The sequence below is a fragment of the Oncorhynchus gorbuscha genome, linkage group LG19 (genome assembly GCF_021184085.1).
Source record: "Oncorhynchus gorbuscha isolate QuinsamMale2020 ecotype Even-year linkage group LG19, OgorEven_v1.0, whole genome shotgun sequence".
NCBI classification, from domain to species: domain Eukaryota; kingdom Metazoa; phylum Chordata; class Actinopteri; order Salmoniformes; family Salmonidae; genus Oncorhynchus; species Oncorhynchus gorbuscha.
The window spans coordinates 300,468-322,223 of NC_060191.1; the positions used below are offsets into that span (position 1 = coordinate 300,468).

The 21,756-nt window shown below is 43.5% G+C and overlaps 1 protein-coding gene across 1 annotated transcript; it reads right to left on the bottom strand.

Annotated features, from left to right (window-relative positions):
- Nucleotides 1–286: 286 nt before the first annotated feature.
- Nucleotides 287–1,921, bottom strand: LOC124005793 (twist-related protein 2-like). Its single transcript, XM_046315344.1, has 2 exons — nucleotides 1,206–1,921; nucleotides 287–870 (listed from the first exon to the last, which is right to left on the bottom strand). Exon 1 carries the CDS (start codon nucleotides 1,737–1,739, stop codon nucleotides 1,236–1,238), a length of 504 nt encoding a protein of 167 aa, XP_046171300.1. The 5' UTR covers nucleotides 1,740–1,921; the 3' UTR covers nucleotides 287–870; nucleotides 1,206–1,235.
- Between the last annotated feature and the right edge of the window lie 19,835 nt (nucleotides 1,922–21,756).

Here is a 21,756-nt window from a genome sequence, read left to right on the forward strand (position 1 = left end):
TGTTAAGCATGGTCCACTTGTGGATTGGAGCAGGACACATTATCAACATTCACTTCAATGTGAAGACTTACCGCCAATTTATGAACTATTTGTGTCAGAATAAAATTCGAAGTAGCCTAACTGGTAGCCTACCAGATAACTCTGCTGCATAAGATTGCATGTTTGCATCAAAAGAGGGACTTACTAAAGTATTTGCCAATTGTTCGATCCTATGACATGTAGATTTGTATAATCATGACATACTTGTTTGGTTGAAACTGAATTCATGAAGTAAAAAGGGAAATCATTTTGTTTTATCGTTTACTTTATTGCGGAAAATATACAATTATTTACACAACAATAATAAAAATAGGAATGCTTTTCAGACATAAGATCTATACCTCATGTAACACGTGTCATCAATAAATAAATAAATGTATTCTGAAAATAATAACCTCAATTATTTTCGCACAGGTTGGCGACACATTATTTCAACCCATTAGCCGATAATACCGCAGTCAGTCCACATCGAAAGTCTCACACGGAAACTGAGACAAATGCGTCGATGCTGCCCTTTAACCTCCACAGAATACGGTCCACAGAGTCAAAGACATGCATGAAAACATACATTTCCAAGTAACATTCGTCGTCAACAATAAAAAAAACTAACGTATTTCAGAATGTAGTAGTGTAGTAGCCTTGCACTCGAATGCAGATCCAGGTCGTCCAAACGCGGGCCTTTCCCAGGCAAAGTGCTCTCCCCACGCCCTGTCCTTTTTGGTTTTAAATGGTTGTCAAAGTTTGCTCCCATAAACCGCAGCTTTGTGTGTTTCCAGCATTATTCTCCAGAATTGCCCCGTTGTCATATTGATAAGCAGAATCAGCTGTCACCTGCAGATCAGAACAATTATAAAAAATACGATTAATTATTGACGCCTGACTACGAAAAAGTTCAACAAAACACAGCAACCTAGACTTGTTTATGGCTGCAGTATGACTCACAGATCCAGGAAAGTACAATAGTCTATTAAAGTAGAACACTGTTTAAGCTGATACTGTTAAAAACAACAACAGCCCAAATAGGCTATAGTCAAATGTAGTAGGCCCATAGGCCTAAAGTGATTGTTTTTGTATTTAGACATTTTGTACAACGAACATCAACTGAAATGGTTGCAATGTAGTACGGTCTTAAAAAGTAAGACAATGAGTTGGAAAACAGAGCATACCATTTTGGACTACAGCTCTTCGGCCGTGAGCTAGTGAGATGCTGACATGGACCAAGCGCCCTCCATCCTCCACACAGAAAACGCATAGCTTAATCTCTCATGAGCCACATAACTACAACTTGCCATTTTGGAGTCCAATTCATCGCTCTGCAGAACTTGGTACAGGAAATCGATGTACCTGGCAGCAAGTTTTAAGGTTTGTATTTTGCTCAGTTTGTCTGAAGGCAAAGTGGGGATAATTTTCCGTAAAGACGAGAAAGCTTCGTTGAGTGACTGCGTCCTCTGCCGCTCGCGCACGTTCGCCATGACTCGTTGCGTCTGTAGGTCTTCGAAAGAATGTGGACTGCTGCTGCTTGACTTTTTCCCTCTTTTCCCAGGGGTAGGGCTATCTGAATCCTCCCCGTTTTTCCTGCTTGATGTCCTTTTCCTCCCACATCTCTTCGGTTGCCTATCCAGTTCCCCCTCACTGTTGCTGAGACTGTCTAGTGGAGAGCCTGGGGAGCTCGACTCTTCCCCGGTCATTTCCTCAGACATCACCCCTCAGTTAGAAGACAGACAAGCGACAGTCAGTCCGAATGATCCACGCATCAAGTTAACGGTTATTTCCAGTTGCGCCTTCGATTCACCGCCAGACACCAATAATAAAGTATCCATACATGGAATCCCGAGACAAGAAATGTTTTCTGATACTTGAGAAAGTTACGGAGTTCTTATAGCCTGTATGGCGTAAAGATTTGGAGAGAGAGAGGATTGGCCAATAAAGTATATTACGTGTAAAGAGGGGTGGGCGCGAGCAAGGAACTATGAGGAACTCCTCTCGCTGCATGGTCTGCTGAAAACAAAGTCGGAGACCGCTGAAAGCGTACTTCATCAATGGCGGGATTGGTATTGTTTAGCCTAGAATATATATTGGATAGGCTTATCAAAGAAAGACATTTTGTTTGATTTGAATCTCATTTAATATGCTTATGTGTAATGACACCATTAGGTAAAACATAAATACGTTTACGCGTTGAATGCAATATTTGTTTTTACGCGCAACAAACAATCTAGATTTTAACTCAATGTATGCCATGCACCATGTTGTAATTCAAGATGAAATTAAACACTAAAGTAAAACAGTAACACGATATGGAGCCAAACGATGAATACCTAAACGTTATTCTTATATTCCTCTAGTTTGGATAAACATGATCATTATACGCTGGCTCATTCATGCGCACAAGTAGAGCGTTTCCAATAGACCACACACACGCCACCTGTAAACACACAACTGGCAACCCGCTGCTGACCCAACCTTTAATTTACCTAAACAGTTTTCGAGGTAATTATCCTGGATGAGAATGATCTTGGATGAGAATGATCCTGGATGAGAATGATCTTGGATGAGAATGATTCTGGATGAGAATGATCCTGGATGAGAATGATCTTGGATGAGAATGATCCTGGATGAGAATGATCTTGGATGAGAATGATCCTGGATGAGAATGATCTTGGATGAGAATGATCCTGGATGAGAATGATCTTGGATGAGAATGATCCTGGATGAGAATGATCCTGGATGAGAATGATCTTGGATGAGAATGATCCTGGATGAGAATGATCCTGGATGAGAATGATTCTGGTTGAGAATGTTTCTGGATGAGAATGATCCTGGATGAGAATGATCCTGGATGAGAATGATTCTGGATGAGAATGATCCTGGATGAGAATGATCCTGGATGAGAATGATTCTGGTTGAGAATGATCCTGGATGAGAATGATTCTGGATGAGAATGATCCTGGATGAGAATGATTCTGGATGAGAATGATCCTGGATGAGAATGATCTTGGATGAGAATGATCCTGGATGAGAATGATCCTGGATGAGAATGATCCTGGATGAGAATGATTCTGGTTGAGAATGATCCTGGATGAGAATGATTCTGGATGAGAATGATCCTGGATGAGAATGATTCTGGATGAGAATGATCCTGGATGAGAATGATTCTGGATGAGAATGATCCTGGATTAGAATGATTCTGGATGAGAATGATTCTGGATGAGAATGATTCTGGATGAGAATGATCCTGGATGAGAATGATTCTGGATGAGAATGATTCTGGATGAGAATGATTCTGGATGAGAATGATTCTGGATGAGAGTAAACTGACATATTTTTTCTTTAAGGGCATTTAAATGTGTCCTTAACTGGAATCCATGTCTTTATAAATTAATATGAGACTTAGCCCATACTTTCTGTTGACTAGGCTACTGCAGTACTACTTTTAGCCCCTTATTCTGGAAACTAGAGATGCGTTTGAGTCCAACAATATCATAGTCCTCTATAGCCACAATACTTCAGTTTTGTTGAAACTCCATTTCTACATGGGCATCAGTGTTGTTGAAGCTCTCTTGAGAAGACTGTAACTACATTGTCCACAAGAGGGCATATACCTCTATCATTATCTTTATCTCTAGACTCTAGAGCAGAGCTCTCCAAACCTGTTCCTGGAGAACTACCCTCCTGTAGGTTTTAACTCCAAACCTGTTCCTGGAGAGCTACCCTCCTGTAGGTTTTAAATCCAACCCTGTTCCTGGAGAACTACCCTCCTGTAAGTTTTAACTCCAACCCTGTTCCTGGAGAACTATCCTCCTGTAGGTTTTAAATCCAACCCTGTTCCTGAAGAGCTACCCTCCTGTAAGTTTTAACTCCAACCCTGTTCCTGGAGAACTATCCTCCTGTAGGTTTTTGCTCCAACCCCAGTAGTAACTGATCTGGTTCAGTTTATCAATCAGCTAATTAGAATCAGGTGTGCTAGATTAGGGTTGGAGTTAAAACCTACAGGACAGTATCTCTCCAGGAACAGGGTTGGAGTTAAAACCTACAGGACGGTATCTCTCCAGGAACAGGGTTGGAGTTAAAACCTACAGGACGGTATCTCTCCAGGAACAGGGTTGGAGTTAAAACCTACAGGACGGTATCTCTCCAGGAACAGGGTTGGAGTTAAAACCTACAGGACAGTATCTCTCCAGGAACAGGGTTGGAGTTAAAACCTACAGAACAGTATCTCTCCAGGAACAGGGTTGGAGTTAAAACCTACAGGTCGGTATCTCTCCAGGAACAGGGTTGGAGTTAAAACCTACAGGACGGTATCTCTCCAGGAACAGGGTTGGAGTTAAAACCTACAGGACGGTATCTCTCCAGGAACAGGGTTGGAGTTAAAACCTACAGGACGGTATCTCTCCAGGAACAGGGTTGGAGTTAAAACCTACAGGACAGTATCTCTCCAGGAACAGGGTTGGAGTTAAAACCTACAGGACGGTATCTCTCCAGGAACAGGGTTGGAGTGAAAACCTACAGGACGGTATCTCTCCAGGAGCAGGGTTGGAGTGAAAACCTACAGGACAGTATCTCTCCAGGAACAGGGTTGGAGTGAAAACCTACAGGACGGTATCTCTCCAGGAGCAGGGTTGGTGTTAAAACCTACAGGACGGTATCCCTGCTCTATAGCGTTTCTAATTGGAAGATATTCCCCCATGCTATAAAAGTGATGTCTCATTTACAGTCATTTAGCTTAATACAGAAATCTAAGCAAAAAACAGCTATCTCATAAATACTGCAATCAAATATTAATGAAGTCAATCACATTTATTACATTTTGTAACATACAGTATGAATGCTTGGTCCTGGTTAAAGTTGTAGCCTAGGCTACATGTGGGCTCCCATTTAAAAGGTAAGTTAACACTGCTGCTACCTCACCCTCTGATGAAGGTGAATTGAGGAGAAAATTGAAGTGCAGAGGAAATTCTGCAACTCTTGGAGGACAGTGCCCCTATATAAAAGGCCTCTCTGTCTGTAAGACATATTTACCAGGATGTGGGGGTGGTAAACAATAAACAATATCCATCTTGTGTCATAGTAAGAGGATTACCTTCTCTGGGTTCTAGAATCCCCAGGAGCACCAATAGGGGAGCAGGAAGCAGGAGGGCAGGCAGGGTTAGAGGTCACAACACCAGTGACCATTCATTGAAACCAGCGTCCAGCCAGGGCCCAGGGCTCAGAATGAATCATTGTTCTGACTGGGGGACAGACAGGGAGACACCTTAGGGCATACCTTACTTACACCGAGGTTGGTTAACTGTGACCTGTCCTGACCAATCATTTAATTTAATCTGTTTGACATGTTAGGGGCCAAACTGAAGTGCCAGTATCCAGGAACATCCATACATTTTTACTTAAAATATTATTGCGATTTGCCAACAATTTAAGGGCTCATTTGAAAAACACACATGACTGTAAGTCGCTTTGGATAAAAGCGTCTGCTAAATGGCATATATTATTATTATTATTATTAAAAAGAGGCCTGGGTCCCAATGGGACTCCCTGTCAAAATAAAGGTTCACTAAAATATTGTAGCGACCCGCACAAACAGCTGTGTGTTATGTGTTAGGCTATTAGTTGGTTGTGTTGAACTTACCAGTACCCAGTGTTTACAGGGTCTGCCATGCCAATCAACCTGCTATCTGCCAATCACGGGAATGCCTAGAATGTTCTGATTCCGGGCATCCTGGTGGTTGGTGGAGTGGGGTGGAGGGGGGTGGAACATTGGAAGTTAAGACCAGGTTTAGCCTTTGTTCTCTCTCTTACGTCTGGCCTTCACAAGAGAAGGTCATGGTTGTTTTATAGGTTATCTTTCATTTATTTGGCGTGGGCTACGGCCAAACAGTAGCTTGCGTAAAGTTGGGTTAATAAACCATAAAATCGTAAACTCAATCCTCTATCTGGACAATTGTTCCTTTGTGATCTAGTCAGGACATTACAATATATTTTTTTCTTCTCCAGAATCATAAACGTTTTCAGAATGATTTAGCACTGAGACTTAAGATTCAACCAGTGATATTTCAGTAGATTTGAAGAGTCTATGAGCATCAGGTCCCCTCACCAGGTGACTTTACCTGCCTGTGTAGCCCTGTCCATGGTGCTGATCCTTACAGCATTACATAGCCTGATGTTGTCGTCAGGGTACAGTAAATTATGTCGAACTATTACATTGATTATGGAAAACATCACATTCTGCACTGAGGAAGCAGACAATAATATTACGCTGTTTTGCTTAAGGTGAGGGCTTTTCTTTGATGTTGATATAAATAGGTTCCAAAACCTACTATGTTAATTAACAAAGCAGTAAACTGGACAAAAAGAAGAGCAACATAAACTGGATTGAGAGTCAGCAGTAGTCTAACCCAGCATTACTTAAAGTATGGGCCGCGACCCGAAGCGTCGCGGACCTGTTAATAGTGGTTCGCGACGTGCAGACTAAATGTATCATTATTTCACTAATTACTGGAATTAAGTTGGCCAAGTGCAAATGCACTCACTGTTTAGCAGCGGTATCTCAGCCCTGTTTGACAGCTGCTCGAATGGGAGGAAGATGTATGCTTCGTCGTTTAGCGGGTCTTTTTTCTGCAGTTTTCGTGAACATCACTCTGCGACCCACACGCTGCAGCTCTGTTGTTCAGCAGCAGATGATGTGCTGTCCACCGCTGACTTGTCATTCACTCTCTCCATCACGTACCACTGTCATCAAATGGACTCAAGCTAGCCACCAGTTCTGACTGAGCTCAATCATCATGAAACGCAAATACAGCGATGAGTTTCTCACTCTTGGTTTTGTACAAACTTTGAGAAATAGCGAGGATCGCCCGCAATGTGTTTTGTGCGGGGAAGTGCTTAGTAATGATTCTCTCAAAACAAACAAATTTAAACGACTCGTCGTGACCAAACATCCACAGCATGACGGTGAACCCAGAGAGTTATTTCAGAACAGGGGAGAATGCTTCAGGAAACAGGGCTTCGAAAGTGGAAGAGTAAGTCAACTAGCAAGGCATTGTTGTCATTTTATAACAGGTGATAATAAGCAGAAATAAGGGAGCACGATTTCTCATAGAAGTAGATGTGAGTTTCTCTTTCCAACAACCCCCTCGTACTCAGCTAATAGCTAACGTTACCCAAAGCAAGCTAGATACTGATAGTGCAGCCCTAAGTAACAGTACAGATGAAGATTACAAATGCAGTCCTACTGCACATCTACTGTAGCGATGATTGTTGAAAACAAGTCTATCAGATCAGGTTGGAACTGTAATGCCTGATTGATAGTCAGATCAGTAGTCTAACCCAGGACTCCATAATGCTGTTAAAATAGTCTAACCCAGGACTCCATAATGCCTGATTGATATTTTGGAAAAGTCAGATCAGTAGTCTAACCCAGGACTCCATAATGCCTGATTGAAATAACCCAGGACTCCATAATGCCTGATTGATAGTCAGATCAGTAGTCTAACCCAGGACTCCATAATGCCTGATTGATAGTCAGATCAGTAGTCTAACCCAGGACTCCATAATGCCTGATTGATAGTCAGATCAGTAGTCTAACCCAGGACTCCATAATGCCTGATTGATAGTCAGATAGACTCCATAATCATTGATCAGTAGTCTAACCCAGGACTCCATAATGCCTGATTGATTGATCATAGTCAGACTCCATAATCTGATTGATAGTCAGATCAGTAGTCTAACCCAGGACTCCATAATGCCTGATTGATAGTCAGATCAGTAGTCTAACCCAGGACTCCATAATGCCTGATTGATAGTCAGATCAGTAGTCTAACCCAGGACTCCATAATGCCTGATTGATAGTCAGATCAGTAGTCTAACCCAGGACTCCATAATGCCTGATTGATAGTCAGATCTAACCCAGGACTCCATAATGCCTGATTGATAGTCAGATCAGAGTCTGACTCCATAATGTCTGATTGATAGTCAGATCAGTAGTCTAACCCAGGACTCCATAATGCCTGATTGATAGTCAGATCAGTAGTCTAACCCAGGACTCCATAATGCCTGATTGATAGTCAGATCAGTCTAACCCAGGACTCCATAATGCCTGATTGATAGTCAGATCAGTAGTCTAACCCAGGACTCCCTGATTGATAGTCAGATCTGAGTTGACTCCATAATGTCTGATTGATAGTCAGATCAGTAGTCTAACCCAGGACTCCATAATGCCTGATTGATAGTCTGATTGATAGTCAGATCAGTAGTCTAACCCAGGACATAATGCCTGATTGATAGTCAGATCAATGCCTGATTGATAGTCAGATCAGTAGTCTAACCCAGGACTCCATAATGCCTGATTGATAGTCAGATCAGTAGTCTAACCCAGGACTCCATAATGTCTGATTGATCCATAAGATAGTCAGAGTAGTCTCCCAGGACTCCCCAGTCAGACTCCATAATGCCTGATTGATAGTCAGATCAATAACCCAGGTCTGATTGATAGTCAGATCAGTAGTCTAACCCAGGACTCCATAATGCCTGATTGATAGTCAGATCAGTAGTCTAACCCAGGACTCCATAATGCCTGATTGATAGTCAGATCAGAGGTCTAACCCAGGACTCCATAATGCCTGATTGATAGTCAGATCAGTAGTCTAACCCAGGACTCCATAATGCCTGATTGATAGTCAGATCAGTAGTCTAACCCAGGACTCCATAATGTCTGATTGATAGTCAGATCAGAGGTCTAACCCAGGACTCCATAATGCCTGATTGATAGTCAGATCAGTAGTCTAACCCAGGACTCCATAATGTCTGATTGATAGTCAGATCAGTAGTCTAACCCAGGACTCCATAATGCCTGATTGATAGTTGAGTCTAACCCAGGACTCCATAATGCCTGATTGATAGATCAGTAGTCTAACCCAGGACTCCATAATGCCTGATTGATAGTCAGATCAGTAGTCTAACCCAGGACTCCATAATGCCTGATTGATAGTCAGATCAGTAGTCTAACCCAGGACTCCATAATGCCTGATTGATAGTCAGATCAGTAGTCTAACCCAGGACTCCATAATGCCTGATTGATAGTCAGATCAGTAGTCTAACCCAGGACTCCATAATGCCTGATTTAACCCAGACTCCATAATGCCTGATTGATCAGATCAGTAGTCTAACCCAGGACTCCATAATGCCTGATTGATAGTCAGATCAGAGTCTCCATAATGCCTGATTGATAGTCAGATCAGTAGTCTAACCCAGGACTCCATAATGCCTGATTGATAGTCAGATCAGTAGTCTAACCCAGGACTCCATAATGCCTGATTGATAGTCAGATCAGTAGTCTAACCCAGGACTCCATAATGCCTGATTGATAGTCAGATCAGTAGTCATAATGCCTGATTGATAGTCAGATCAGACTAACCCAGGACCATAATGCCTGATTGATAGTCAGATCAGTAGTCAGTAGTCTAACCCAGGACTCCATAATGTCTGATTGATAGTCAGATCAGTAGTCTAACCCAGGAGTCTAACCCAGGACTCCATAATCTGATTGATAGTCAGATCAGTAGTCTAACCCAGGACTCCATAATGTCTGAATGTCTGATTGATAGTCAGATCAGATCAGTAGTCTAACCCAGGACTCCATAATGCCTGATTGATAGTCAGATCAGTAAGTCTGATTGAAGTCAGATCAGTAGTCTAAGGACTCCATAATGCCTGATTGATTGATAGTCAGACTCATAATGTCTGATTGATAGTCAGATAACCCAGGACTCCATAATGCCTGATTGATAGTCAGATCAGACTCCATAATGTCTGATTGATAGTCAGATCAGTAGTCTAACCCAGGACTCCATAATGCCTGATTGATAGTCAGAGTCTAACCCAGGACTCCATAATTGATAATGCCTGATTGATAGTCAGACTCCATAATCTGATTGATAGTCAGATCAAGTCTAACCCAGGACTCCATAATGCCTGATTGATAGTCAGATCAGTCTAACCCAGGACTCCATAATGCCTGATTGATAGTCAGATCAGTAGTCTAACCCAGGACTCCATAATGCCTGATTGATAGTCAGATCAGTAGTCTAACCCAGGACTCCATAATGCCTGATTGATAGTCAGATCAGATTGACTCCATAATGTCTGATTGATAGTCAGATCAGTAGTCTAACCCAGGACTCCATAATGCCTGATTGATAGTCAGATCAGAGTCTAACCCAGGACTCCATAATGCCTGATTGATAGTCAGATCAGTCTAGGACTCCATAATCTAAGTAGTCCCAGGACTCCATAATGCCTGATTGATAGTCAGATCAGTAGTCTAACCCAGGACTCCATAACTCCATAATGACTCCATAATGCCTGATTGATAGTCAGATCAGTAGTCTAACCCAGGACTCCATAATGCCTGATTGATAGTCAGATCAGTCTAACCCAGTCTAACCCAGGACTCCATAATGCCTGATTGATAGTCAGATCAGATAGGTCTAACCCAGGACTCCATAATGCCTGATTGATAGTCAGATCAATGACTCCCTGATTGATAGTCAGATCAGAGGTCTAACCCAGGACTCCATAATGCCTGATTGATAGTCAGATCAGTAGTCTAACCCAGGACTCCATAATGCCTGATTGATAGTCAGATCAGTAGTCTAACCCAGGACTCCATAATGCCTGATTGATAGTCAGATCAGTAGTCTAACCCAGGACTCCATAATGCCTGATTGATTGATAGTCAGACTCCATAATCAGATAGTCTAACCCAGGACTCCATAATGCTGATTGATAGTCAGATGACAGAACCATTGTTTCAGTAGTCTAAAGGTCCCTGATTGATAGTCAGATCAGTTCCTGGTACAGCTAAAACAATCCCCAGTTTACCGGAAACATATTATATAACTCCCATAGTTACACAACAATGTAATGAAATGTTGAACCACTGTACCCTACATGTAGTGTACCATGGGCCCTGGTCAAAAGTAGTGCACAATATAGGGAATAGGGTGCCATTTGGGACACAACCATAAAACTAGTATAAAGGGTCATATCTATTTGAGTCTTTTTGGCAGATCTCCCCCTCAGTGTTCCCCTCACCGCGGCAGAAGAAGTGACTCTGAGAAAACACAGCTGTTTCATGAGAATATGATGTCATCAGAGGACACACAGACAGCCTGGTGTTGATTTTTAATAAAGACAGGCCTTTAGGAGCCATAATAACCTTTCAAATGAGATAGCATTCGTCAGTGGTGGATATTACAAGAGGTAGTAGGTTAGTCATGTCATTAGGACACTGAATAGGGGCCAAGATAAGTCCTGTCCTGTCATGCTTATTTTGCTAACAGGTACACCAAATGAGGCTCCATAAACTCAAGCTGCTCCCTTCAGGGTTAAAGCATGCTCATAGTATTTTCTTTCTGAATATTAGTGCTGACTTTGTGCTGATTCTTTGCAAGTGGATATGAGCTCCGACCCACTATGTCTGTCCAGCCAACTCTTTAAGTTTGACAAGGGCATTCTGTGTTTTGAGAAGATAAGAGGTTTGCACATCTAACAGTCACATATGAGTTTTTCTTAATAATTGTTTTCCTTCTTTATTTTTGATTGTGTGGTAAAAATGGTTTCAGGATGTAACTGTCTCCTACACTACAGGTTACATAAAGGAATAACACAAACTGGGTGTCCCATCCCTCACCACCATAATACAAACCCACTCTTTGTCTTTATGAGTAGTGAGTAGGAGGAGTGATTGTCTAAATGTATAATGGCGATTCATGCAACTTGACTTGACAGTCCTGAGTGACCCAGCCCAGAGGATTACTAACAGCCCCCCACCAGGTCATTCAGGTCCATCCAGCCTGCAGTCAGAACTGGGTCCAAGCTCCACTGCCAGAGTCAGATCCACAAGGACTGGTGACCTCCAGCCTGCAGTCAGAACCGGGTCCAGCTCCACTGCCAGAGTCAGATCCACAAGGACTGGTGACCTCCAGCCTGCAGTCAGAACCGGGTCCAGCTCCAGCCTCCACCACCACAGCCAGAGTCAGATCCACAAGGACTGGTGACCTCCAGCCTGCAGTCAGAACCGGGTCCAGCTCCAGCCTCCACCACCACAGCCAGAGTCAGATCCACAAGGACTGGTGACCTCCAGCCTGCAGTCAGAACCGGGTCCAGCTCCAGCCTCCACCACCACAGCCAGAGTCAGATCCACAAGGACTGGTGACCTCCAGCCTGCAGTCAGAACCGGGTCCAGCTCCAGCCTCCACCACCACAGCCAGAGTCAGATCCACAAGGACTGGTGACCTCCAGCCTGCAGTCAGAACCGGGTCCAGCTCCAGCCTCCACCACCACAGCCAGAGTCAGATCCACAAGGACTGGTGACCTCCAGCCTGCAGTCAGAACCGGGTCCAGCTCCAGCCTCCACCACCACAGCCAGAGTCAGATCCACAAGGACTGGTGACCTCCAGCCTGCAGTCAGAACCGGGTCCAGCTCCACAGCCAGAGTCAGATCCACAGGGACTAGTGTCCTTTCCTCTGTTATTAATCTATCTGCTGAGCCTTATCTCTCTCTCTCTCCCTCTCTCTCTTAACCTACTCACATATCTGTAGAAATAACAAACCCTGCACGGTCTCTCCATAACATAAGTCTCCCCACAATTGCCAGTGATATTCCTGTTCACTCCATTAGGTTGACCACACCGAGTGGGACGCCAGAGAGGGAAGATGGATCAGCTGCTAGCGTTGAGAAAAGACAGGGGCCTTGTCTTCAAAGAGGCAGGCAGAGCTTGGAGGATAAAGTCCCCTCGGGCCTCGCCAACTAACAAGGTCAGGCTCTTGTGTTGGATGACAGCAGTTTTCCACCTCAAATTCATTCAACCAAATTACCTCAAAACGTCGCATTCCGAGGAGAAACTCAGACATCATATCTGGGTGTTTGATAGCGGCCAGTCTGGCAGTCGGTCAGGGGAGAGAGGAGAGGATGTGGGGTTTAGATTAGAGCGAGGCGAAGATGAAGACAGGCTTTTATAACCAGTCTGGATGTGAGCCGGGGCCAGAGCTCCTGAAGTAAGCTGTTAAAGAAGCCTTTTAAAAACACAGGGCTTTGATGCTGGGAGAGGCTAATCGTTTTGGTTGGCTATGTATCGCTTTAGCAGAACTCTACCCAAGTCCCAGACAGACTGCCCAAGAAAAAGACCCTCAGATCTGGCATGGCTCAGAGTACCCACTGCATTGGACACAGAGAGACCTAGTCAGTCACCAATCAGTCATATGGCATAGTGGTTTGTCAATGTGCATCACTAAGAGCTTGCTTTCATTATTTCTGTACTAAACAATACAAAAAGACAGATTGGAACACTGTTTTGGTAGAATAGAATCTACTCTATACCTGTATGGTTTGTAGAACTTGGTAGACTAGAATCTTCTCTATACCTGTATGGTTTGTAGAACTTGGTAGACTAGAATCTACTCTATACCTGTATGGTTTGTAGATCTTGGTAGACTAGAATCTACTCTATACCTGTATGGTTTGTAGATCTTGGTAGAATAGAATCTACTCTATACCTGTATGGTTTGTAGAACTTGGTAGACTATAATCTTCTCTATACCTGTATGGTTTGTAGATCTTGGTAGAATAGAATCTACTCTATACCTGTATGGTTTGTAGAACTTGGTAGACTAGAATCTTCTCTATACCTGTATGGTTTGTAGAACTTGGTTGATTAGAATCTACTCTATACCTGTATGGTTTGTAGATCTTGGTAGACTAGAATCTTCTCTATACCTGTATGGTTTGTAGATCTTGGCTGACTAGAATCTTCTCTATACCTGTATGGTTTGTAGAACTTGGTTGACTAGCAACTACTCTATACCTGTATGGTTTGTAGATCTTGGCTGACTAGCAACTACTCTATACCTGTATGGTTTGTAGATCTTGGTTGACTAGAATCTACTCTATACCTGTATGGTTTGTAGGTCTTGGTAAACTAGAATCTACTCTACACCTGTATGTTTTCTATATCTTGGTAGACTAGAATCTACTCTATACCTGTATGGTTTGTAGATCTTGGTAGACTAGAAATTACTCTATATCTGTATGGTTTGTAGATCTTGGTAGACTAGAATCTACTCTATGCCTGTATGGTTTGTAGATCTTGGTAGACTAGAATCTTCTCTATACCTGTATGGTTTGTAGATCTTGGTTGACTAGAATCTACTCTATACCTGTATGGTTTGTAGATCTTGGTAGACTAGAATCTTCTCTATACCTGTATGGTTTGTAGATCTTGGTAGACTAGAATCTACTCTATACCTGTATGGTTTGTAGATCTTGGTAGAATAGAATCTACTCTATACCTGCATGGTTTGTAGATCTTGGTAGACTAGAATCTACACTTTTCCTGTATGGTTTGTAGATCTTGGTAAACTAGAATCTACTCTATGCCTGTATGGTTTGTAGATCTTGGTATACTAGAATCTACTCTATACGTGTATGGTTTGTAGATCTTGCTAGAATAGACTATCATATCTGCATGGTTTGTAGATCTTGGTAGAATAGACTCTACCATAATTGCATGGTTTGTAGATCTTGGTAGAATAGACTCTACCATATCTGTGTAAAGCAGTAGGAAGATGTCTAGTCTCTATCGACAGCAGCCTGTGGTTATAATGGCTCACTGGGATCTCAGACAGCTCTACCATACATCAACACCTTATTGGCCACCGAACCCCAACAAACCTTTAGCATGTTTTCACAGCTTGGAAGCCAGAGGTGAGGGGAGGTCTGGGAAGAGCTGGGATCCCCACGGTATGCTTTCCCCCTTTTACTTTGGAGCACACACACACACACACACACACACACACACACACACACACACACACACACACACACACACACACACACACACACACACACACACACACACACACACACACACACACACACACACACACACACACACACACACACACACACAGCGAAAGCCTTTCCCCTAGGGGTGTTTGAAGCTGCCTCTCCAGCCCATGTTTATTATTCCTGAGTGATTCTCTCCACAGAGACAATAGATTTGAAGGGGCACATGGCTCTTCCTCCAAATCTTTCTTTATATGTTTTCCCCAACCAAGTAAACATGCCTTGTGAAAACAAGGCAGATCGGTTTAGGGCAACACGTTACATCATGGACACACAGCGAGGCAGTATAGTCACTATTTGTGCCTTCTGACAATTGTGAGAAGTTAACAATGAACCATTATTGCACCTGCTCTAAACTTGCTTGGTAACATTGGAAACATTAATATTTTGGACCATAGCATGTGATGAATGGGAATGTGAATGTGGTGAGTTTCCAACATGATACACCAGGGTTACGTACGTCCCAAATGGCACCCTATTCCCTTTGTAGTGCATTACTCTGATCAAAAGTAGTGCACTACATAGGGAATAGAGTGCCATTTTGGAAACAGTCTAAGAGAACAAGGGCCACTCGACCACTGAACCACCCTGCTCAGCCTTCTGCTACCCATAAAGCACTCTGCCTACCACCAGGCAGATCCCACACATCTTGCCATCTACCCATCCTCTGGCTCCTGCAGGAGGCCAAGGCACTGACCCACGGAGGGAAACAGCCTCACTACAGATAACTATTTTAGACCACAACAGGAGCTACTGTCGTTTTACTGTGCGATGACTGAAAACGTTATTTGAGTGAAATAGCTAGATGTTTCTGTAGCTGTCACCTCAGGACAGGAAATCTAAATCATTACATCAATATTGGTTATGATGTCATGTAATAGCAGGCTGTAACCATAGCAACATAACCTATAACTACCGTACCATGAAGCCTTACATTTAAGACCTACATATTTAATTTGTTGTCTAGTACTGCGAAGTGAGGACTCATAGTCTCTTAATGCGAGCGGAGAGGAGGTCACACAGAGTGTCTGCAGCTGCAGTCCAGGATGAATGGGGGGCAGGGGGATAAAGATGGGGGGCATGGGGGGAGGGGGATAAAGATGGGGGATGCATGGGGGATAAAGATGGGGAATGCATGGGGGGAGGGGGATAAAGATGGGGGATGCATGGGGGGGATAAAGATGGGGGATGCATGGGGGAGGGGGATAAAGATGGGGGATGCATGGGGGGGGATAAAGACGGGGATGCATGGGGAGGGGGATAAAGATGGGGGATGCATGGGGAGGGGGATAAAGATGGGGGATGCATGGGGGGGATAAAGATGGGAGATGCATGGGGGGAGGGGGATAAAGATGGGGGATGCATGGGGGGATAAAGATGGGGGATGCATGGGGGGAAGGGGGATAAAGATGGGGGGGATAAAGATGGGGGATGCATGGGGGGATAAAGATGGGGGATGCATGGGGGGATAAAGACAGGGGATGCATGGGGGGATAAAGATGGGGGATGCATGGGGGGGATAAAGATGGGGGATGCATGGGGGGAGGGGGATAAAGATGGGGGGGATAAAGATGGGGGATGCATGGGGGGGATAAAGACGGGGATGCATGGGGGGGATAAAGATGGGGGATGCATGGGGGAGGGGGATAAAGATGGGGGATGCATGGGGGGATAAAGACGGGGGATGCATGGGGGGATAAAGATGGGGGATGCATGGGGGAAGGGGGATAAAGATGGGGGGAGGGGGATAAAGATGGGGGGGATAAAGATGGGGGATGCATGGGGGGGATAAAGATGGGGGATGCATGGGGGGATAAAGACGGGGGATGCATGGGGGGATAAAGATGGGGGATGCATGGGGGAAGGGGGATAAAGATGGGGGGGGATAAAGATGGGGGATGCATGGGGGAAGGGGGATAAAGATGGGTAGGGGGATGCATGGGGGTGCAGGGGGATAAACATGGGTAGGGGTGCATGGGGGGCAGGGTGATGAAGATGGGTAGGGAGATGCATGGAGGGTTAGGGGGATAAAGATGGGTAGGGGGTGCATGGGGGCAGGGGGATAAAGATGGGGGCAGGGGATAAAGATGGGTAGGAGAATGCATGGGGGGTTAGGGGGATAAAGATGGGGGATGCATGGGGGGCAGGGGGTGCTCTTGGCCAAAAACAAGAGAGGTACCGAGGCCGACCCACCACTCAGAGAGACAGAGACATTATGGTGTCCCACCTAACCTGTGGTTCTGCTTCTACAAGAATAGAGAAACAGACAGACACACTGACAGACAGACACAGACAGACACACTGACAGACACAGACAGACAACCAAACATGGACAGACAGAAACAGACACAGACAGACACACTGACAGACACAGACAGACAGACAAACATGGACAGACAGACAGACACACAGACAGACACACTGACAGATACAGACAGACAGAGACAGACACAGACAGACACAGACAGACAGATACAGACTATTTGCACACAGTGAACTATTTGGACATAATGACATTTGAAATGTCTATGTATTTGTACTTCTGTGAGTGTGATGTTTAATGTTAATTTCTATCGTTTATTTCACTTTTGTTATCTACTTCACTTGCTTTGGCAATGTTAACATATGTTTCCCATGCCAATAAAGCCCTTAAATTGAATTGACAGACAGACAGCAGACACGCTCACACACACAGAAAGAGAGAGAGAATTCCTCACTGGTTTCTCAGGTCAACATGATAAGTATTGTGAATTATGTGGAGTTAAGTGAGAAGCGTCATCCTCCTGTACATCTGAGGAGGGTGAGGTGGCTCTCGGCCCAACAACTATAAACACCATGAGAAACATAACCATTTACACCATGAGAAATAGAACCATTTACACCATGAGAAACATGACCATTTACACCATGAGAAATATAATCATTTAAACCATGAGAAATATAACCATTTACACCATGATAAATATAACCATTTACACCATGAGAAATATAACCATTTAAACCATGAGAAATATAACCATTTACACCATGATAAATATAACCATTTACACCATGAGAAATATAACCATTTACACCATGAGAAACATAACCATTTACACCATGAGAAATATAACCATTTACACCATGAGAAATATAACCATTTAAACCATGGGAAACATAACCATTTACACCATGAGAAATAGAACCATTTACACCATGAGAAATAGAACCATTTACACCATGAGAAATAGAACCATTTACACCATGAGAAATATCAAAGAGATCCCAAAAATGTATCCTAGCGGTCCATCTTAATTATGTGAGACGGTGACACCCCCACTTCTCCCCTGAACTGCAGCTGTGAGCTTCACGCTATACCACAAATGGCAGCCTATTCCCTACATAGTGCCCTATTCCCTACATATTCCTCTATTCCCTATCCCCTACATAGTGCTCTATTCCCTGTTCCTTACACAGTGCACTAATAGTAGTTAATAGGATGCCATTTGGTATGCAGACTAACTTTCCATCTCCAACTAAAATCCAGTTCCCCTCCCCTCTCATCTCCTCTCGGCTCTTCCAAGCTTGTCAGAGAGATGACCTCCTCCTCCCCAAGTTAGACCAATCTGTCATGACACAATGGGCTTCCTCTCCTCTCCTCTCCTCTCCCATCGTGTTGTTTTTGGAACGCAGACCCCTCATCCTGTTGAGGGCGTCCCAAATGGAGCTTTATTCCGGGAATAGGGTGTCATTTGGGAGGCCCGCTTACCTTATTCTCCCTCTGTTGACTGACAGACGTTAGTGGCCGGCGAGGAGTCGAGGGACGGCGCTATGTGTGATTTATCTGCACTCTCCTCAATTCACACTCATGAAGTCCATTTCACAATGTGTTTCTAAGGAGCTGTTGATTGGAACACGTTAATGTGGTGACCGTGGAGTCGCGGTCCAGTGGTCCAGTGATCCTGTCTGACCACCCAGCTTAGACAGCTTCTCTCTCTATGGTGTGTCATACAGGATGCACCCTATTCCCTATTTAGTGCACAAGACCAGGGCCATTGTCCAAAGTAATGAACTACATAGGGAATATGGTGCATTTGTGGACAAGGACACAGTCAGCTAACATGTAGACTGCTTCACATTTACAGTGTGACTAGAGGAATTATATTGATTCTGTACCTGGACACATCATTTGACATGATCCTCAAGCCATGGCCACTCAAGAAGCAACAACTCTGGCCATTAGGTTTTAATAACAACACATGGGTTTTATTTGCTGCTTTTCATGGACTCTTAGATGCTCCTTCAAACCAACAAAGTGCATCACCAGCTATGTACTATGTCCTTACGCCTATTATCATCAAACAGTAGTGGAGGTCTGTGTCTGGTGAACACAGAGCAGTGTGGAGGTCTGGTGAACACAGAGCAGTGTGAAGGTCTGTGTCTGGTGAACACAGAGCAGTGTGAAGGTCTGTGTCTGGTGAACACAGAGCAGTGTGAAAGTCTGGTGAACACAGAACAGCGTGAAGATCTAGGTCTTGTGAACACAGAGCAGTGTGAAGGTCTGGTGAACACAGAGCAGTGTGAAGGTCTGTGTCTGGTGAAAACAGAGCAGTGTGAAGGTCTGGGTCTTGTGAACACAGAGCAGTGCGAAGGTCTGGTGAACACAGAACAGTGTGGAGGTCTGTATCTGGTGAAAACAGAACAGTGTGAAGGTCTGGTGAACACAGAGCAATGTGAAGGTCTGGTGAACACAGAGCAGTGTGAAGGTCTGTGTCTGGTGAACACAGAGCAGTGTGGAGGTCTGTGTCTGGTGAACACAGAACAGTGTGAAGGCCTGGGTCTTGTGAACACAGAAAAGTGTGAAGGTCTGGTGAACACAGAGAAGTGTGAAGGTCTGGTGAACACAGATCAGTGTGAAGGTCTGTGTCTGGTGAACACAGAGCAGTGTGCAGGTCTGTGTCTGGTGAACACAGAGCAGTGTGAAGGTCTGTGTCTGGTGAACACAGAGCAGTGTGAAGGTCTGTGTCTGGTGAACACAGAGCAGTGTGGAGGTCTGTGTCTGGTGAACACAGAACAGTGTGAAGGCCTGGGTCTTGTGAACACAGAAAAGTGTGAAGGTCTGGTGAACACAGAGAAGTGTGAAGGTCTGGTGAACACAGATCAGTGTGAAGGTCTGTGTCTGGTGAACACAGAGCAGTGTGCAGGTCTGTGTCTGGTGAACACAGAGCAGTGTGAAGGTCTGTGTCTGGTGAACACAGAGCAGTGTGAAGATCTGTGTCTGGTGAACACAGAGCAGTGTGAAGGTCTGTGTCTGGTGAACACAGAGCAGTGTGAAGATCTGTGTCTGGTGAACACATTAGAGCAGTGTTCTAGTGTAACGTGGAGCCCCTGGCTCTGCAGACCATCTGGTCCTGTACGGCCACTCTGGAGGTCAGGGAAGGTAAAGAGGAATGTGTGGCTCCACACTGCAGTAGTAGAGGAGCAGATTCTAGTCCCATTCCCTATATCGCACTACTTTTGACCAGAGCCCTCTGGATACTGTAAGGCTGCTCTGGTCTAAAAAAGTGCACATTAAAGGGAATAAGGTGCTATTTGGGGCAGGGACTATGAAAACTCTGCCTTTCTGTGGGTTCCAGTTCCACTGTGTTTATACACTGCACTGGTGAAAGACATAATCAACTCTTTCCACTACAAAGCATTAATATGACTGAACAAAACATTATCTACTGTCCTCATCATTATGACCTAACAAAACATACATAATCTACTGTCCTCATCATTATGACTAACAAAACATACATTAGTCTACTGTCCTCATCATTATGACCTAACAAAACATACATAATCTACTGTCCTCATCATTATGACCTAACAAAACATACATTAGTCTACTGTCCTTATCATTATGACCTAACAAAACATACATAATCTACTGTCCTCATCATTATGACTAACAAAACATACATAATCTACTGTCCTCATCATTATGACCTAACAAAACATACATAATCTACTGTCCTCATCATTATGACCGAACAAAACATAGATAATCTACTGTCCTCATCATTATGACTAACAAAACATACATAATCTACTGTCCTCATCATTATGACCTAACAAAACATACATTAGTCTACAGTCCTCATCATTATGACCTAACAAAACATACATAATCTACTGTCCTCATCATTATGACCTAACAAAACATACATTAGTCTACAGTCCTCATCATTATGACCTAACAAAACATACATAATCTACTGTCCTCATCATTATGACCTAACAAAACATACATAATCTACTGTTCTCATCATTATGACCTAACAAAACATACATAATCTACTGTCCTCATCATTATGATCTAACAAAACATACATAATCTACTGTCCTCATCATTATGACCTAACAAAACATACATAATCTACTGTTCTCATCATTATGACCTAACAAAACATACATAATCTACTGTCCTCATCATTATGACCTAACAAAACATACATAATCTACTGTCCTCATCATTATGACCTAACAAAACATACATAATCTACTGTCCTTATCATTATGACCTAACAAAACATACATTAGTCTACAGTCCTCATCATTATGACTAACAAAACATACATTAGTCTACTGTCTTTATCATTATGACCTAACAAAACATACATAATCTACTGTCCTTATCATTATGACTAACAAAACAAAACATATCATTAGACTAACAAAACATACATTAGTACTGTCCTCATCATTATGACTAACAAAACATACATAATCTAGTCTCATCATTATGACCTAACAAAACATACATTTTATCATCATTATGACCTAACAAAACATAC

Coding starts and splice junctions, on each gene's coding strand:
- LOC124005793 (XM_046315344.1), bottom strand. CDS start 1,739: ATGTCTGAGGAAATGACCGGGGAAGAGTCGAGCTCCCCAGGCTCTCCA.